The sequence below is a fragment of the Triturus cristatus genome, chromosome 4_1 (assembly GCF_964204655.1).
Source record: "Triturus cristatus chromosome 4_1, aTriCri1.1, whole genome shotgun sequence".
Lineage (NCBI taxonomy): Eukaryota > Metazoa > Chordata > Amphibia > Caudata > Salamandridae > Triturus > Triturus cristatus.
In genome coordinates, this window is record NC_140585.1 from 456,496,154 (window position 1) to 456,514,841 (window position 18,688).

Genomic DNA, 18,688 nt, shown 5'->3' on the forward strand with positions numbered 1-18,688 from the left:
GCATTGGATGGAGGGACTGTTCCTCTAAACAACAAGTAAGTGTCAGTAGGGAAAGATCTTTAGATGCTAGAATTTAATGGCACTAACTTCTGCTCGTGGACACCGGGGCTTTAGATAATGCACTTTCATAAATTTGGCATTTTATACCCTTACCCCTGTATAATACTCTTGAGTTTATCGCTTATATATAAAAGTTTGCGATTTAACTCTATTTAATGGGACCATTACCCCTTAGTTTATCATGGCATTAAACAACCTTTATTTGTTGGGAATTACATTTAATGGCACGCTATACCACTATACCAGTGCAGGGTTTAACGCCTACTTAACTGGCCAATGCTTTAGAGGCTTCGGCCGGTTTTAATATTGAACTTGTATTTAAAGAAAAAAGATGCATGATCTGAGAATCTTTCTTTCTTTTTCCTATTGTATTTTGCAGATAGGCAAAATCTTAGACGCTAACAGGGCCATACCGTACCGAGAGCACCATACAAATCCGTGAAAACAAATACGGTATGCCTTGCTTATATTGTACGGTAGAATTAAGACTGTTTTACATGCTTGATTGATAAACCGGCATACCTCACATCTATGTTTTTCTTTCTGTTCTATACTTAGGCTACACACATTTGTTTTTATAACAGGAAGCGCTTGCTATAGACCTTAGCACTAAAGAAGTACAGGACTAAGCCCCTTTTATTTCAATTCTGGTAAGATTATGTTTTGGCTGGCTTAATAAAAAAAATAGTTTTTTCTTTAGTCCCCAAATACAATTTAACATATAAGATTAATTGACAAATTCGTATGCCCCAAAGTTATGTTTTTTCTTTTGTCATATACTTAGGTTGTATACAAGTTTGTTTCTAAAGGAACGTTGACCATAAACTTCAGTATTGAGGGAACACAAGAAAAATACCCTCTTATTACGTTTTGGTAAGATTGCTTCTCCATCTTCAACTGAATACATTTTTCTAATCCCCTTGATGAACAAAATGGTACATTTATGTCCATTTAAAGATGACTTTTGACATTTATAGTACACTATTGAAACAATCGTTGCCCCATCCATGTAAAGCTTGAGACAATGACCACACATGGAATTTATAGATGCTTATTTGAAAGAAATGCATCTAACGAAGTGATAATTAGATCAGATTTACCTTCAGCAGGTTCAGAGTGAATGATGTCTATTTCATATCTTCAAAATTTAATGCGTATAATAAAATTGTGAAAAATGGGTTGTTTTGTTTAGATTTGTTGTATAGTGTCTGTATAATGTTGTGTGTATGTGTGTGTATATAACCGCCTTTATAGAATGTATATATAATTGTAAATATAGTCATGATCACATTCTGTAAATATGATATATATTATGTGTACTTATTTGTAGCCCTGAAGAAGTCCGTAAGGACGAAACGCGTTGGCTACGTTGATTTTAAAGAAGAAATTAAATAAAGAAACCTGAAACCAGACCTGCTGAATGGAATGATATTCTTCGTTATGCAATATTGTATTTTATAATGATTGTGTGGTGTGCTGGATCACAGTGCTTTGTTTATGATTTATAGGACCCTATATCCTAGGAGGTTTAGAGGTATTGAACCTCAGATCCTTAGCACCCAAAAAAACTAGCACAGACTTTGACCCCACTGAATGATGGAGGCAGTCACTATTGACTCATACCTCGTTTCCTTTGTGCATGAAAAAACAACAAAGTTTACAGGGACATTATAGTTCGGCTCATGTTTCACTCGTACAAAACCATTAAAATTCAGTTATAGTTATCTGAGCTAACTATAACTTACGCTCCTGCATTGCACTGCTTATGACCGTACATATATCACTCATGACATGGTCAGTGACCTTGCTGATGACATCTCAAATTATACAGCTGATGACATCATCCAGTGATTGTGAGTGTTTTTAAAAGTTTGTGTGTTAAACATATATACGAAGGTACTAAAAATCAACTGAGGACAGAATCTCCACACACGCGCACAACAGCAAAGAACTCTTCAGCATCATCAAGGAGTTCGCCCAACCCACCAGCGAGTCTACTGACATCCCTCCCTCAGAAGACCTCTGCGACAAACTCCGCACCTTCTTCCACCTCAAAATCAAGAACATTTTACGACAACTTCGACGAAGACAACCAACACTCTGAACCCTCACCAGCCACCTCCGACACCCTGAAGCCAACGATTGACAACTGGACAGCCCTCCCCACCGAAGACACACTGAAGACAATGAAGTCAATCCACTCCGGGCCCCCACAAACCGCTGCCCCACCACATCTTCAACAGAGCCGCCGACAGCATCGCACCCATGCTCTGCCACACCATCAACCACTCCTTGACGAACACCTCATTCCCCGATGACTGGAAACACGCCGAGATCAACCCCCTCCTGAAGAAGCCCTCGGTGGACCCCACTGACCTCAAGAACTACAGACCCATCTCCCTGGTCCCATTGTCATGGAGAAAGCCATCAACAGCCAACTCGCCGCCTTCATTGAAGAGCACAACATCCTCGACTCCTCCTCCCAATCCGGCTTCAGAAAAAACCACAGCACAAACTTCCCTCCTCGCCGCAACAGACGACACCCGCTCCCTACTGGACCGAGGAGAAACAGTAGTCCTCCTCGACCTCTCAGCAGCGTTCAACAGTCTCTCACCGCACCCTAATACGCAGACACCACAACACAGGGATCCGGGACAAGGCCCTCGACTGGATCCACTCCTTCCTCTCCGGCAGAATGCAGCGGGTCAGACTTCAACGCCCCCCTTCCCTCTTAGACCCTACACCTACCACCTGCCGAGCCCACCAGGGGTGCTCCCTCAGCCCCACGCTCTTCAACGTCTACATGGCTCCGCTCACCCCCATCGTCGGAACCTATAGACTCAACATGGTGTCGTATGCAGACGACACCCAACTCATCCTCTCCTTATCCAACAAACCCAACACCGCCAGACAACTTTCATGAAGGCTTGGAAGCTGTCACCAAATGGATGAAAAGCAGCTGCCTACAACTTAACACCGACAAAACAACAGACAAAACAGAAGTACTCCTCTTGGGACCAAACCCCGATGCCTGGAATGACACCTGGTGGCCCCCCGCCCTTGGAAGCCCACCGACTCCCATGGACCACGCACGCAACCTTGGAATCATCCTGGACTCCAAGCTCAAAATGGACCGCCAGATCAACTCCGCCGTATCCTCCTGCTTCCACACCCTCCGCCTCCTATGCAAGACCTTCAAATTGATCCCCCTCGAGCACAGAAAGACAGTCAGTCACGCCCTCGTCACCAGCAGACTTGACTACAGCAAAGCACTCTACGCCGTTATAAACAAAAACCTCACCCGCAAGCGACAAAACCTCGAACGCCCCCCCAAGACTGGTACTCAACCTGCAAAGACACTGCCAAATCTCTCAGCACCTGGGCACACTCCACTGGCTCCCCATCGAGGCTAGAATCACTTTCAAGATTCTCACCCACACACACAAGGTACTCCACGACACCGGACCAGCATATCTGAACAGCTGACTCAAATTCCACGCACCCCAAAGGACCCTACGATCACCCCAGCTCTCCTACGCCGTGGTCCCCCCGCACCAGAAAGACCAGATGGGGAGGCTGCTCCTTCTCCTTCCTCGCGGCCAGAGCCAGGAATGCCATTCCGCTCCACCTCAGACAGACATCGCTCCCCATCTTTGCGAGAAACCTCAAAACCTCGCTCTTCGACCGACCCCCTACTTGGACTGGAACCTGCACCCCCCCCCCCCCCCCCCCCCCCCCCCAGTGCCGTGAGACCCTCTCGGGTAAGTAGTCGCGCTTAACAAACAACTGATTGATTGATTGATTGAGAAAAGTTAAATTAGTATACTTTGTTTACTACTGAGTGATTCCATTTTTTAACATATTATGAGTGGCTGTGTATCCATGTGTGGAGGTGAGTGACTGGGGGTGTGCGTGGCAGTATGCGTGAATAAGAGCATGTGAGAAGCTGTATGAGTGAATAAATGGGTGTGTGAGTAGCTGTATGGATCTGTGAGTAGCTGTGTGGGTTTGGGAGTGGCTGTATGGGTGAATAAGTGGGTGCTGTAGGTGTGAGTGAGTGGCTTTGTGAGCAGCTGTATATGTGAGTGAGCGGGTGTGCGAATGGCTGTATTGGTGAGTGGGTGGCTATTCGAGTGGATGTTTGAGTAGCTGTGTGAGTGGCTGTATTGGAGAGTAAGTAGACGTGTGAGTGCTTGTATGGATGTGTGAATGAATATGTAAATGGTTGTGTCAGTGGGTCTGAGAGGCTGTATGGGTGGTTGACTGGGTGAGTGTGGGGTGTGTGAGTGGTTTTGTGGATGATGTCAGTGATATCATGTCAGACTATCAGTGATGTAATATGTTAGGTCATAAGCAGTGCATTGTGGGTGGCGTAAGTTATAGTTAACTCGGATAACTATAACTGCTGAATTTCACAGGTTTTGTACGAGTGAAATATGAGCCTTACTACAATGTCCCTGTAACCTTTGTTTTTTTTTTTTTAGTGAATTTCTGAGGATTTTTAAATGTTATTTCCTAGCTATAACCTTTGATATTGAGAGTGCTAGTGTCTGTATAGGTATTTGAGGTGGTGAGAGTTTGTGGATCTGTGAGTGAGTGCATGAGTGTCTCAGTGGGTGTGTTTGTGTTTCAGCGGGTGTGGAGAGTGTCTTAATGGGTGTGTGAGTGAGTGCTTGAGTGTTTGAGTCTAGGAGTGGGTGCGAGAGTGTTTGAGTGGTTTTGGGAGAGCTTGCATGAGTGTTTGTGTCAATCTGTGAGCGAGTGCATGAGTGTCTGAAGGAGTATGTTAGTGGTGCGTGAGTCTGAGTGGGTCTGTGAGTTGCTGTGTGGGTATATGAGTGTGTTTGAGAGTCTGAGTAGGTCTGTGAGTGGGTGTGGTACATCCACTCACAGACCCCCTCAGACACTGTCTGAGTGGGTCCGTCAGTGGGTGTCTGTGTCTCTCTGGGTGTGTCAGCAGCTGTGTGAGTGAATGGGCTCCAACAGAACTGCACCTGCCCCTTATTTAACAAGAGTCCACAGTTCTGCACAAAAAACTTACCCAAGTGGAGTACTTTCTACTGGTTAATTACTAAGTGTTACCTCATTGGGTAAATGCCCAGTATGTATTATACAAGCGGAGGGGGAGCCCCTAATGTCCCTGCCAACTTCCCACCTCCACCGGGAGCCGGTATAGCTCATGCATGTAAGGATCAGCCAAAAAGGCTGCTCCCTGCGTGACGAAGCAATGCTTCCATCTGTTTTCCTGCCTGCTTAACAGCGGGCAGGGAAAACGGCTGAAAGTCCTGCTCCCAGTGAGCGGGAACAGTTTTCCTGCCCGCTGACAGCAGAGTTACTGTTCGCTCTCACTTGGAGGGAGCTGTCAAAGCTCCCATCAAATTGCTATCTCCTGAGGATGGGCACCTCGGGAGATAGCAGGAAGCTGGCCTTGGGGGATGGCGATCCCCAGGGCCATTCATGGCTCCGGGAGGGGGGGGGGGGGGGTCAAAATCACATTATTAAATACGATCTAGCAACTCTGCTGACAATCCAGAACAAAGGTAATAGTAATAAATGTTGCCCTATTTATCCTAACAATGTGTCTCCGGATGTGTGCTGTCAACATGTCCTTTTGTTTTGAGGAATAGATGTCATGCTCCTCATTTGTTAAAAAATTTTGGTCATATTCAGTCCGACAAACATTTACGTAATAAGCATACCTTAATGGCTGTCCTTCTGAATGTCAGATCCCTCCCCAAGCACAGCTATGAATTTGCTGATTTTGTAGAACTTGATATGCCGGACATAATGTTTCTCACTGAGACTTGGACTCGCAGCGCCTCAGAACCTGACCTAAATGTGGCGATACCATCGGGCTATGACCTATTTAGAATTCATAGGATAGGTCAAAGGGGGGGGGGGGGGGGGAGTGGTGGCTATTGTGTACCGCTCCCATCTCAAAACTACTTTCTCAGCTATACCTCAATTTAAAGAGGAGGCCATTCTGTTCAGTTTAAAAGTCTCTAACACGGACGTTTTTAATGGACTTTTAGTTTATAGGCCACCCGAGCCCAGGAACACGCTCACTGAAGCCATTATGAGGGTAATGGAATTATGTATGGGACAATCTAATTTTTCGGTGCTGGATGATTTCAATTTTCACTTAGAAGCATCAGATAACGCAGATACTAAGGAGCTATTGGATAGATTCCTTAGTTTAGGTCTGAAGCAAATTGTCACCAGCCAGACACATACGGCAAACCACCCCCTGGATGGGATTTTTACAAACCACTATCAGACAAAATTTATTAAAACATTATTTCTGCCTTGGACCGATCATAGTGCCGTCTTTTTTGAAGTTTCTATAAAAGGACTCCAAGACAGAACTGTAGGGCCAAAGAGAACAGGGGTCTTGTGTGCCTGGAAACAAATAAACAGTCCTGATCTTGAAGCTGTTTTGCTTTCACAAAGACCTGAAATGGACTTTGATATTGACACTGATTCGGACCAAGCAGCAGCACTTTATTACCAATGGATTGAACAAGCGGTTCAAAGGCTAGCCCCGGAAACTCGGACACGGGCAATTATAAACGGACTTCGGCCCCATGGTATAATCCCAATCTAAAACATTTTTAAAACATTTGCAGAGACAAAGAACGACTCTGGAGGAAGGAATACTCAGAGCTCGGGAAAATACGCTATAGAGAGGCATTAATAGTATACAAAGAAGCCATAATTGAGGCAAAATCCAGATACTTTGCAGAGAAAATTATGGCCGCTAAAAATATTCCCGATGAATTATTCAAGACAGTCACTAAACTGGCTACTTTTGGTAATGTAAAGTCAGTAAAGACAACTAAACAATTCTGGGACTAACTTGCTAAATTTTTTTATGCAAAAGTGGTCAAAGTCTATGAATTCTCCACTGTTGGAAATGATATTAGTCAAGCCGAGTCCAAGATGGATGAATCTGACATAAAAGTCTCTTTAAGAAACTTCTCCTCCCTTACACAGGATAGAGTTGAAAAAACTATCCTGGCAATTAAATCGGGTTCTTCTCTGGATCCATGTCCTGTTATGGTTCTTCATATGGTTCCCCACACCATAGCAAAAATATTGACACCCCTATTGAACAACATTCTTACATCTGGGTATTTTCCCAGTGGAATGGAAAAATTCCTTGATTTAAACCTATTTTAAAAAAAACTACTATTGATCCCCTTGAAGTGGCCAACTATCGTCCCATTACTACTTTACAATTTCCATCTAAAGTATTCGAAAAGGTACTAAATGAGGAACTCCGGTCCTTTATAGAACTTAACAATAAATTAGATATAGCACAACATGGCTTTAGGCCACAGCATAGTACTGAATCTGCACTAATTGCAGCCACTCAAAGTCTACGATTACAACTAGACCAGGGTAGAAAGGCTATATTGGTAATGCTTGATTTATCCGCCGCGTTTTTATACGGTGGATCATCACATACTCCTTCAGCGTTTGGCGGATATAGGGATAAAGGATAAAGCCGCAGATATTCTTCGTTCCTATTTGAATAACAGGAAGCAAGCTGTGCTTCTAGATGAGCATACATCCTCTCACTTTTTAATGCCATGTGGGGTGCCTCAGGGATCGGCACTCTCACCCACCCTATTTAACATATATGTCTCCCCTCTGGCTAAACTTATTCGCTCCTTCGGTTTCAAGGCCATTTGTTACGCAGATGATACACAAATTATCATCTCTTTAGCCACAAATCCAGAGACACTAGCGGAGCGTTTTAAGCTCTGCATGAGTCAGATTATTTGCTGGATGCAGAATAACTGTTTAAAATTGAATACCGGGAAGACGGAAGTAGTTATGTTTGGAGGGGACACGTCATTTTGGAATTTAAATTGGTGGCCCGCGACAGCAGGACCATGCCCCCAGCCAGTAAAGAAGGTAAAAAATCCTTGGAGTCCTGATTGACATCCATCTTTCCTTAACTGACCAGGTAAATAGTATTACCTCTTCCCGTTTTTATACTCTTAAAATTCTTAGGAAAATTCTTCCTTTTATTCCTATGCCCTTCAGGAAAATGGTTGTTACTGCATTGATTTTGTTAAAAACTGATTACTGCAATTCACTCTATATTGTAGCAAAAAAAACTGTGATCCAAAAACTCCAGACCCTGTAGAATGTGGCGGCCCGGCTATTACTGGATCTACCTAAATTTAGTTCCATTAGCCAAATTACTCGAACAACTACATTGGTTACCCATATCCGCTAGGATTCAGTTTAAATCAATGTGTGTGCTACATAAGAGTCTGCATGGGTTGGGACCTTCGCAGATAGGTCAATACTGCAAGCGGTACACCCCACTGCGAAGTCTGCGCTCTGCGTCAGCCCACCTGCTTGTGGTTCCAAAAGTAAGGACACTGAAGTGGGGTGGCAGAAGTTTCCGACATCTGGCCCCTAAGTTTTGGAATACTATGCCTCTGCATCTTAGAATGCAAAGTGATTTACTACAGTTTAGAAAAGGACTAAAAACTTGGTTATTCACATGTATCCCCGCAATATCTTAAGTTTCTCTCTGTTTTAATTTAATGGCCGTAAGCGCTAAGACGCCACGGCAAATATGCGCTCTACAAAAAACAATTTTCATTTCATAGAAGGAGGGCCGCACGGCTCCCCTCCAATTAAAAGTTGAATCTGCCTGCCCCAAAGAGGTGGCAGTCCCTGGGGCACAAACTGGCGTTGGGGAGGGTGGCTGCATGCGTCACCCTCCCCATTATTTATATTTAAATATGCCTCTGTGACCTGGCCCACCTGGATGCTAAGTTTTAAAGAAGCGCAACAGACCACGCATTTTTTTATTGTTGCTGCAAATTCCTGAATATTTGTGAATTCACTGCAATTTTTTTTCGTAAAACAAACAAATATGCTTTTTGACCCTGGCGGGGTTTGTGGGTCCTACTCTTACCCCTTTCCTTTATATTTTAAAAAAAAAATTCTTTAGGGACTAGGCTGAGGCAGAGTCCCAAAATGGCTGCCAACACTTCCTGGTTGTAGTGTTGGCAGCTAATCGGATCTCTGCACGTGATCGTCAATATTCACCTGGTATCTCATACCTAGATGCCAAATAGCACCAAAGATAGACCAGTCCAAAAACGCTTTTTCTATGGAAACTAGGTCCTACCTAGAACTACCTACTGGTGGCCGCCAATAGGTAATTTATTAATTATGAAAATAAATATATATATGTGTGTGTGTGTGTGTGTGTGTGTCTCCAGTAAATCTTCAAATACATTAAAATTAAAATAGCAAAACTGAAGTTATTAAATATAGAACATATGTTTAACACTTTAATATAAAGAAATAAACATAGAACTAATAAACATCATATCTTCCAAAGATGTTACTTGCAAAAACAAATATAAAAACATATATAACAATTACATTAAAGACATTTTCTAGAAATCATATAAACCCTAAAAAATCGAAATAGGTACGAAATATAAATATACAATATTAAATAGCAATTAAAATGGCTAGAAATGCACATTAGCAAACATTACCTAGAATATTTTACTTACAAAGGATTTTTTTACTAATCCCACTCCATTTTATGAGGCAGTACCGGCCTTGAGAAGTCGTAAAATTATTACTTGACCTGCAGGTCTAGTGACTTGAATAATCTACTCGACCTAACTGTATTGCACTTGACCTGTAATTTAGTCTCAAATTGTGTGATCGTAGCAAATATTATATTTTATAGAGCTGCCTTTTTCTTCATTCTCACATATGAGAGCACCTTCAAATATGCAAGGTCAGTCTTTCTGCTGTACAACTAACTATTTTGTTTGATTTAATAGACTTAATGTATGCTCCTTGTATAATAAGAATCTAGCTGACATAAAGGGTATACATAACCCTATTTGCCATAGTTAACTAATAGCATTGTCATCAGGGCGGGGCAGGAATGTTTCTCAGTTCATGTTTAAAAACTAACTTTTAAATCATGATTTTGTAGCGCACTGTCATTTACAAACAGCACATTTCCATTGAAATTATCAAACTTTTCCACTAACATGCAGTTTTAATAATAAAACTATATATCACAAACGGTCTGTGGAAATTTGGTTTCAGCCAAAAAAATTGTTTGCACATCACCGAGTAAAGTGTTCTGATTTTTTTTTTTTCCATTGTTTTAAAAACTTTTCATCACACACAATATTTTAAAAGTGCTTTCATAACTACTAAAATAAATTTTGAAATGTTTGTTCTGTTATGTACAAGCTTTTTTTAAATGTGTTAGAAAAAAACCTCAGACATCCTACAACCTTTAATTTTACACACTTTGCACAGCGCCGCTGTCAGACCATTCACTTTACAAAACCCCCCAACTTTTCTGCTTATTTTATCCTGGAGGTTGTGTTTACGTTTCTTTTTCTGGCTGCAAATTGTAAGACATGAGCTGACCTATAACCTCTGTCTCTGAACGCAGAGCAAATGTGACAAACTAAAAACAAGATTTAAAAGCCCCTTTTTTGCTCATTCACTTTTTAAGAGAACAGAACACCTGCGGACATATTATGAAATACGGCGCGCTGCGCAAACAAGAAGAGTGCGCCATATTATATTGAATGCGCTGCCCCCAGGGCAGCCACAAAGTATTTTTAGCATAGCACTTCAAACGTTTTCTTGTCTTCTACTACTGTTAGTAGTTTGTTATTAATAAATGTGCAAGATTTACAGAAGCCATCATCACTTTTATAATTTTTGAAATACCTACCACAAATAAATGTTTTTGTCTTTACTGATTAATCCTTCAGTTCTCTAATAAAACCTTTCAATCCTTTGGTGTAAAACTACAATTTTCAATCACAGTTAAAAGGAAAAATGTACAGATGGATTATCTTTTTCTGCCAACCTTAAAGTGCATTGTTGATCCTGGGGGCTTATTTTAGCAAAAGATGGGCGAATATTTCTTGAAATGTCTTGTATATTTCACAATTTTGCGAACAAATGCCAACTGTACCATGGAATTTGCGGTTGGCTAAATGCATTTAGGGCTGTAGTTTTTTGTTGTTGTTTTTTTAAGCAAATGCAACCTCTTGCACTAATGGCAGTATAGAAATATTTAATTACTCTGAATATTTGATTTAAATTGGTTGATTGTAGAAAAATGCACATAAGATCCATTGCATTTATCTATAATCCCTTGTGTACCCTCTTCTTTTGACCCAATTTCACCATTGAGTAACTTCCTATTCTCAATTGTGAGACTTATTTCTTCTTACATTTCACCCAAAGGTGATACAGCTTCTCTCCCAAGTTTGAAAAGCCTGTTCTTACCAGCTTACTGGCCAAGCAGATTTAGTTTTTTTACTGAAATTGATCAACAAAAATGGACATTTTCATAGCAGAAGTTAAGATGTGAGTGGTAGTCCTATGTCAGTGTGAGTTTTGTCGATGTGGTGGAACTTAACATGATGATTTTCAGTATTCAAGTCGGTTATGTTGCCTTCCAGGCTTTTCAACATGGAATTCCACATCACAAAAATGTCACCTATATCCCTGAAATATGTTCAACGTTTTCTCCATTGATGGTTGTTGTATGTATACTTATATTCAAGTTATGCCCAAAAAATGTTTGTGTAGCTGGGAGCCCCAGAGAATCTCATTGATGTACCGGTTTTCTGCAAGGAAAAAATCATTTTGTCATCGGAAATAATTGCAATACAGTACAAAGTTTAGCAGCAATGGGAATGCCAAAGACCGTTCCTGCATAGCATAGACTGAAAAGTCCACGCAGTGCAAGAACTAGGGGGCATATACACAGGGGGAACATGTTGAGCCCCCCTGCATGTGCCCCAGGGTGCAGAGGCACAAGGGGGCCATGCCCTTGTTAGATCTTCGCCATGGTTTTCTTGGATGAGGAACTGCCATGAAAACCATGGTGGAGTGGTAACTCCTAATATGCTTGACGGGACTGCGGCGGTCCCGCCTAGCATATTGATGCCTCCTGATGGTTCCCTGGCGGCTGCAGCGGGGCGGTGGCGATCTGACTGCCCTAATCATAATAGTGTGGTCTGAAGACCGCCGCCGTGTGCCCCCACGAGTCTGGCTGCACATGGACCCCCAGGCTCTTAATCGGCCTATTTGTTGACACCAATCGCACCAATTTGGAGGAAAGCCTACTCTGCAGCCTCCATGTTCTCGGCATGGGGTATTGATATATGTAAAGAGCCTGCGTTGATTGTGCACCGCCGAATAGTGTATACAGACTGCTTTGCATTCGCAAAATCAGATTGATCATTTATACACACATGCAGTGATCATTTTTCCAATTTAAATCTAAGATTACAGACCTTGTTGTATTACTTCCATATGCAGCTGCTAGGTGAACCTCGTCTTGGTAATTCTCTGTTTTAGATCTCTGAATTTCTAGTTACAATGTGCAACCAGTGTAGTTTTTACTTTTTAATGCGTGTACATTTACTTGGCTCTTTACATCTTTACATTTTTAGGTCGAGCCTAGAACAGCGCATGCGCTGTTGCACGACATTTAGTATACGGGTTTCCAAAGTGCTCCTTACCAGACCTCTCTGGCCTAGCGCTTGCGTTCACGCGAGCGTGCACGCGCGCAGCCGCCAATCACTGCTGCGAACGCACCACTCGCGTGCTTGACACACAGCGCGTCCCGTCCTCGCGATCACTTTCGCTGTGATCGCGATTACTTTCGCTTTCACTGCCAGGCGGCCGTTACTTTTACAGCTGCCTTTATTACCGTCTTTCATTCTGTTTCCCGTCAACGGAAAAGCCATTTCAGCTCTTGAGTTCAAGCAACGCAGTTACGCAAGTCTCAGGCAGCAGCGTGCTTTCTCCTTCAGCTCCGGAATGTGCTTTTGTCAGTGAACAGTTTTAATAATGGTAAACGCGATGTACAGTTTGTCAGTATGGAAAAACGTCGCCACAACTAAAATAATTTTGTCTCATTTCACGTACAACTTGATAACATGCAAGGTAAACATGTTGCTTTTTATACAGTCGTCAGTGTGCTTCCATTGGTTTTGAGTCATTTAGTGAATGAAAGATGTTGAACTCTGGTTGATGGTGAAAGTTTAGGCTTTCGTGCACTCTAAAAATGGATATTTTTCACAAATTTATTTTTTGCCCTTTTATTCTTGCAGATTGTTACCAATCTAGGGGCTTCCGTTGAAGCTGAGCATGCTTTTCTTCGCCCTGAATCTGTTCAACTACCCGCCGTTTTTCACTGGCAGTATACTGCTTTTCTACCTGACAATACAAAGGTTTCACAAAGACGAAAGATTACCAAGGTGAGCACAGGGGTTCACCCCCCTCCCATCACCACAGCCGCCACTTAGAAAATGAAATTGGGTCAGGGCTTTTTTTAAAAAGCGGAGTGTTGTAAAACACGGTTATGGTTTCCTTTAATTGAATTCCCCATCTGGCTGCGGCAAGGTGCGTGCGTAGATTGTTAAATTACAATGTGACATTGAGCACTGGCAGCTTAAGAACACGCCTTCAGCAGCTGCCTTGTGTAAAACTGTCTCACATCTTGAAACCGCATCCCGCGGTCTCCTCCTAAGAGAACGTCTCTCTCTCTTTTAAGTACTCCCCTGCCCCTTGGTTACCTGCTGTTGTGCACTGCACAGCTCGGGTACTTCTAAAGGTGGTGGTGTTAGCTGACGGTTAATGGACGATGACACACTCTGTTAACTATTACACTGCTTGTTTGGTAGCCCAAGAGCAAATTGTTTACCAATATCCATTCTGGAATTTTGTGGTATTTTTTTTATTTGTACTATTTCACGTCATAAGTGGGGACCTTTCTGATTCCTATTGAGGTATCCTGTTATAAAAAGAGCCGTCTTGGAAAGAGAAAATGTCATGGTCTATGGTGTCGGCCATCTTGGATAAACTCACATTGAAAACCACTTCCTAGTAGGGAGTGTAAAAATTCATATTCGTTAACACTTCTCAGACTCCCTGATAAGGAATCACATTATGCAAAGACTCATACCCCCCCTGTCAACTACGGTCTTTTAAACCCCCCAGCGTGGTATAGCCCACATTGTGGCACCTACAGCAGTAGCACAAGGCTGGAATGACATTGCAGCGGCATGCCAAGCAAGGACCGAAAGGGGATCAGCTGTGAGTCGGCAGCCCTACCAGGAACATTGCCTTAAACACCCTGCTCAAACAGTCAAGTGTTGAATGGCCACCCCCAGTATGGCACCGCCAGTACTTGTATGGCACCATTGTCATTCTTACAGTGTGCCACCCATAAGTGGGCATGTCAGCATTTGGTGTTGGTTAACCCATGGCAAACATTGCGGGTAGATTTGGGCTTTGTGATTCAATGTTACGTTGTTTTAGAGGGGGTTGTATATTCTTTTGCTTGCTCTAATGTTGTGGAAATTTATAATTTTATGACTTTATAGTGACAGTTGTAGAGTATGGTGGCAACCTAGTGATAAAAATAATAGGTCTGAAGCACGGAATGTGGTGATGGTCACTTGGAGATTAAAGAATTGCTGTAATTATCCTTTTCTAAGCCCCCTTATGAGGGCCTGCAGGTGTACATGTGTGCTAGGCCCTTGAAACATGAAAACAAACTTATATATTTTATGCAGGCTTTGAGTAATTCCCTCTTCTGCCCGAGTATCATTCACATTCTCTCTTCCCCATAACCGTACACTGCATTGGGCAGTGGGTAGCCCATTTCTGCCATTGGTTGTATTTCTGTAGGAGGAGCTGCCTTTTTCCTAATCTTGTGTTTAAACCTCCTCAAAAGGATTGTTCTACAGTGTTGATGGGCCAGTCGTTTTGTTTTCATTTTGATTTATAGTGTTCTGCAGCTCCCAAGCCTGTCCTACCAGGCCACTCGCATTCAGAGCATTTAATCTAAATTGTGCTGCTTCCTGTCTGGCCACTATTTATAACAAGCATTGGCATAGCCTATAGGTCTCGCCTTTGGAACAGTACAAGTGTTTAGTCATACAACAGTTAATGTTGCACCAAGGATATTGTGCTGCATAATTAAATACTTATAAGGTCCCAAAGACGAGACCTATTGGCTATGCCAATGCTTGTTTTTAATGTTTGTCATTCTATTTGTCTCAATCAGTCCTCCTGGTAACTGTTGCACATATACTAAGAATTTGGGGTACAGATATCTTCAAATGACATTTGAGCGATCATCATATCATCTGGAAGACACTTATGTGTATATCTTCAAACTTTTAATTAATATAGGACCACCTTCATAAGTTGATACAAATGTTTAAAATTCACTTTCTATTGAGTTGTATGTCACTTTTTGGGATGTTCTTGTCCCTCATTTTATATTTAATGTATGGTCTGATGCTTGTATGTATTATTTAGTTTATTAGATAATCCAATGAATGTTCATTTCTATTTTTCTGAGTGAAAATCCTTCTGACACGGACCAATTCAGGTTCGAAATGCATGTGCGCCTCAAGAATATGGTTACAAACTATTAGTTGATTTGAAACCTGGTTTGGCTACTTTTTCTGCTACTTAAACAGTCCAGTTCATTCAAATAAGCTTTTGAACTGCGCTAAACGATCATCTATTTGAATGTTGTTGGATTGCTCAAAGGCAAGATTTAATAAACTGACTAGTACATTTTTTAGCAAAAACTCACAAGTACTAATGAATGAACTGTGAAAGCATTTTGATTTGCTACACGAGACTCACGCTGGGGTACTATTTCTCCATTCATTTATATCTCGGCTTCGGACCTAATTCAATTTAGATATTAAAGTCCCAGCATACAATTTAGGCATTTCCACTTTTCTCCCTAAGAAAATTCCTTAATACTGCCTACTAGAGTTATTGAAACTAAGGGAAGAAGAGAGTAGGTGGACTGAATGAAATGTGATGAGTGAGTTGGGATAACTGATGCTTGATCAAGATTTGTAACTTTTGTTTCAGATACATTGTAGTATGCAGAGCAGATCTCTGGCACAAATTAATGATCTATGTATTTTTATTCCAATATTTTTTCTTGCACCTCATAGAATACATTATTCAACATCACATTCTATGTAAAATCAGCTTTTATGTAAGTTCCAACTAAATCACTGGCACATGTTAGTTGGGTACTTCCTCCATTATGTACATCCTGCAACAATGGGTAAATTTAAACGCAAACATTTTGTTGCTTTCTATGGATGTCACCAGACCAGATAAAAAATTAAACATGCAAAAGTGAATTAATTTTCTCATGGGGTTTAGCATACCAAATTAGGAATACGTTTTAACACATGGGCAACTCCCAGAGAAACGTTCCCTAGCTTCATAGGTAGTCCATATTCCACTGGAACTGTCATTTAGAAAGGTTGCACTCATTATCATGCCTCTTCCTTGTAGGACCATACAGAAGTAAGGATTATTGCTGTCTGACACTAGATTCATTTATTAGTCGATTATAAAAATACTCAGCAGATCTGCATGTTTTCTGTATTGAAGGACTACTGTGTCTTAAACATATACATTTGTTGACATTCAAACACACGTGGACTAAGTTGTATACCAATGTCAAATTTGCATATCTGCATGTTTTTTCTCTGAAGGCCTACTGTGTCTTAACCAAATACACTTGTTGACATTCAAACACACATGGGCTAAGTTGTATACCTGTGTCAATTTGTTTAATATTATCATGTCAATGTTTTATTTTTTACTAACTACATAAATGGGATCTGTGAAGTGTAAACCATGTACTGCTTAACTAATGTCATGTCATTATGTTCCAGTCTTTCTGTTCTCTGTGCACTCTCTCCACGTCTGTAAACCTAGGTGTCTTAATTGAAGTGAACAAGTTATACAACTCCCACAAAAACAATAGGCTTTTCGAGGAAAGTCCAGAACCAGGAAATGGTGTCTGAGATAATTTTGAGTAACTGATAATATCAAAGCTGGCATTCCCATTGTTTATTTAAGGGTTATTATATTGTAGGTCTGGTTTTCTATACGTTGACACCCACTCTTTCTAGAAAGTATATTAGTAAATTATAAGTCTGTGTTTTTTACACAAAATAATGTTGTCAGACAATTGTCATGGACTATTACATCTTTAACTAAATTATTGGAGGCCCCATTTTCGAAACATAAATTCTTCTTTTTGTTTAAGCAAAAACGCTTATTTGATCAGTATCTCTCCGCATGAAAAGGCTTACAATAGAAGAGTTTCTGATTGTCCTCACTGAGTCAAAAAATGAGCAAGCATCAATCCATTTCAGCTTCGTGGCCATATTCTTAGAATTCCTTCTTCAAATCTCTCAAAATATTTATCGGGGTTCCACATTTATTTGGAAGTTCTATTTTAACCTTCTTAAATAAGTTCTTCTAGGAATACTTAAGGATTCAGATGTAGCCTAGATGTGAGGATGGTTGTATGTGGAATAGCTTTAACTCCAACAATTATTTGTTTTCTATTGTAATTCCATATATTTGTTGTATCCTGCACTCTACACTGTGATCAAAGTTCGGTTTTTTTCCCCAGACTTGGCTACTGATATGTTGTTGATGTCGCCTTAACATCTTTTTGATTGTTAGGCTTTAAATAGTTTCAAGTGTGCTGGCAAGGGTGTACTGAGGTCTTTCCCAAAGAGACTCTGCGCTTTCTTTGGGGTCGTTAACCTAGCTCCCCGACATTTCAGACTTTTTTCTATGCTATGCCCCACTCCCACATGTGAGGTATAATAGGGACCTCAAGCCTATATTTGGATAACAAATCGAGTGTGGTCAGACCGGTTCACTTGTAGGTAGTTCAATTGTGGAGTTTTTTTTTTTTTTTAATCTTGAATGCAGCAGAGCACCATCGGGCCCTAAGAATACTCCGGAATGTTAACTTTTGTCCATTTATTATTCTGTTGCTGGTTGCATGCTTTTGATTGTGATTGGGTGGCTTTTGTATATTCAGGGTCATTCACCATTGGCCAAATTAGGTCTTGCTAATCTCCCTCTTACGCCATCATCCCTGGGACATCTTTCATATTGCATGTGCATGATGGTCCTTGTGCCTACCTGACCGGTTCTTTTCAATGTCCTGGCATTCCTACTACTCCATTCTAAGTGTACTTCCACCAGAAGCTCCGTAAGACTGGGACCATGGGTTCCTCTTTTCACTGCTCTTGATTGCCACTGAGGTCACGTCCCAGTTAATTTCTCCCACCCCTTTTTTGCTTAGATCGTTACTTTCCTTTGGGCCATCTTTTGCCTCCGATTATTAGTATGCTTCCTTAGAATTTAAACGTGTGAGTCACAAGATGTACTTGAACAGCCAAGCCAAATCCTGATGTTCAAAAAGTTGTCTTTACTCGAGATCTAAACATAGAACACCTAACCACAGATAATTTACATTCAAACTACTGAAATTGCTGCTGCACATAGAAAAAACATGAATATTGAAGGATTGCACATTTCTACATCACAAAAAATGTTCATGCGTCAGACCACTGTATACGAAATTGAACAGTATTTTTAGGTCTGCCTTATAGGTAGCTTTAGCAATTTTGCTACATGTTAGTTATAAAAAATACAATGTAAAATAAAAACATGATGTGCTTTGGTAACACCCACTTCAACCATTGGTCATTTGAAGTGTCTATCA

At 41.3% G+C, this 18,688-nt stretch overlaps 1 protein-coding gene across 6 annotated transcripts in view; it reads left to right on the top strand.

Moving 5' to 3' along the window:
* BPGM (bisphosphoglycerate mutase) overlaps positions 1-18,688 on the top strand; it is a 208,864-nt gene that overhangs the window by 88,503 nt on the left and 101,673 nt on the right. The window contains exons 1-2 of one of the 6 annotated variants that reach the window (XM_085652618.1): positions 440-513; positions 13,215-13,361. The exons of 4 other annotated variants lie outside the window; for them this stretch is intronic. In XM_085652618.1, the coding sequence (XP_085508744.1) occupies positions 13,252-13,361 (110 nt within the window). In that variant the 5' untranslated portion in view covers positions 440-513; positions 13,215-13,251. Of the gene's footprint in view, positions 1-439; positions 514-13,214; positions 13,362-18,688 lie in introns of those variants that run through there. One more of the 6 variants, XM_085652617.1, reaches the window with a different exon arrangement.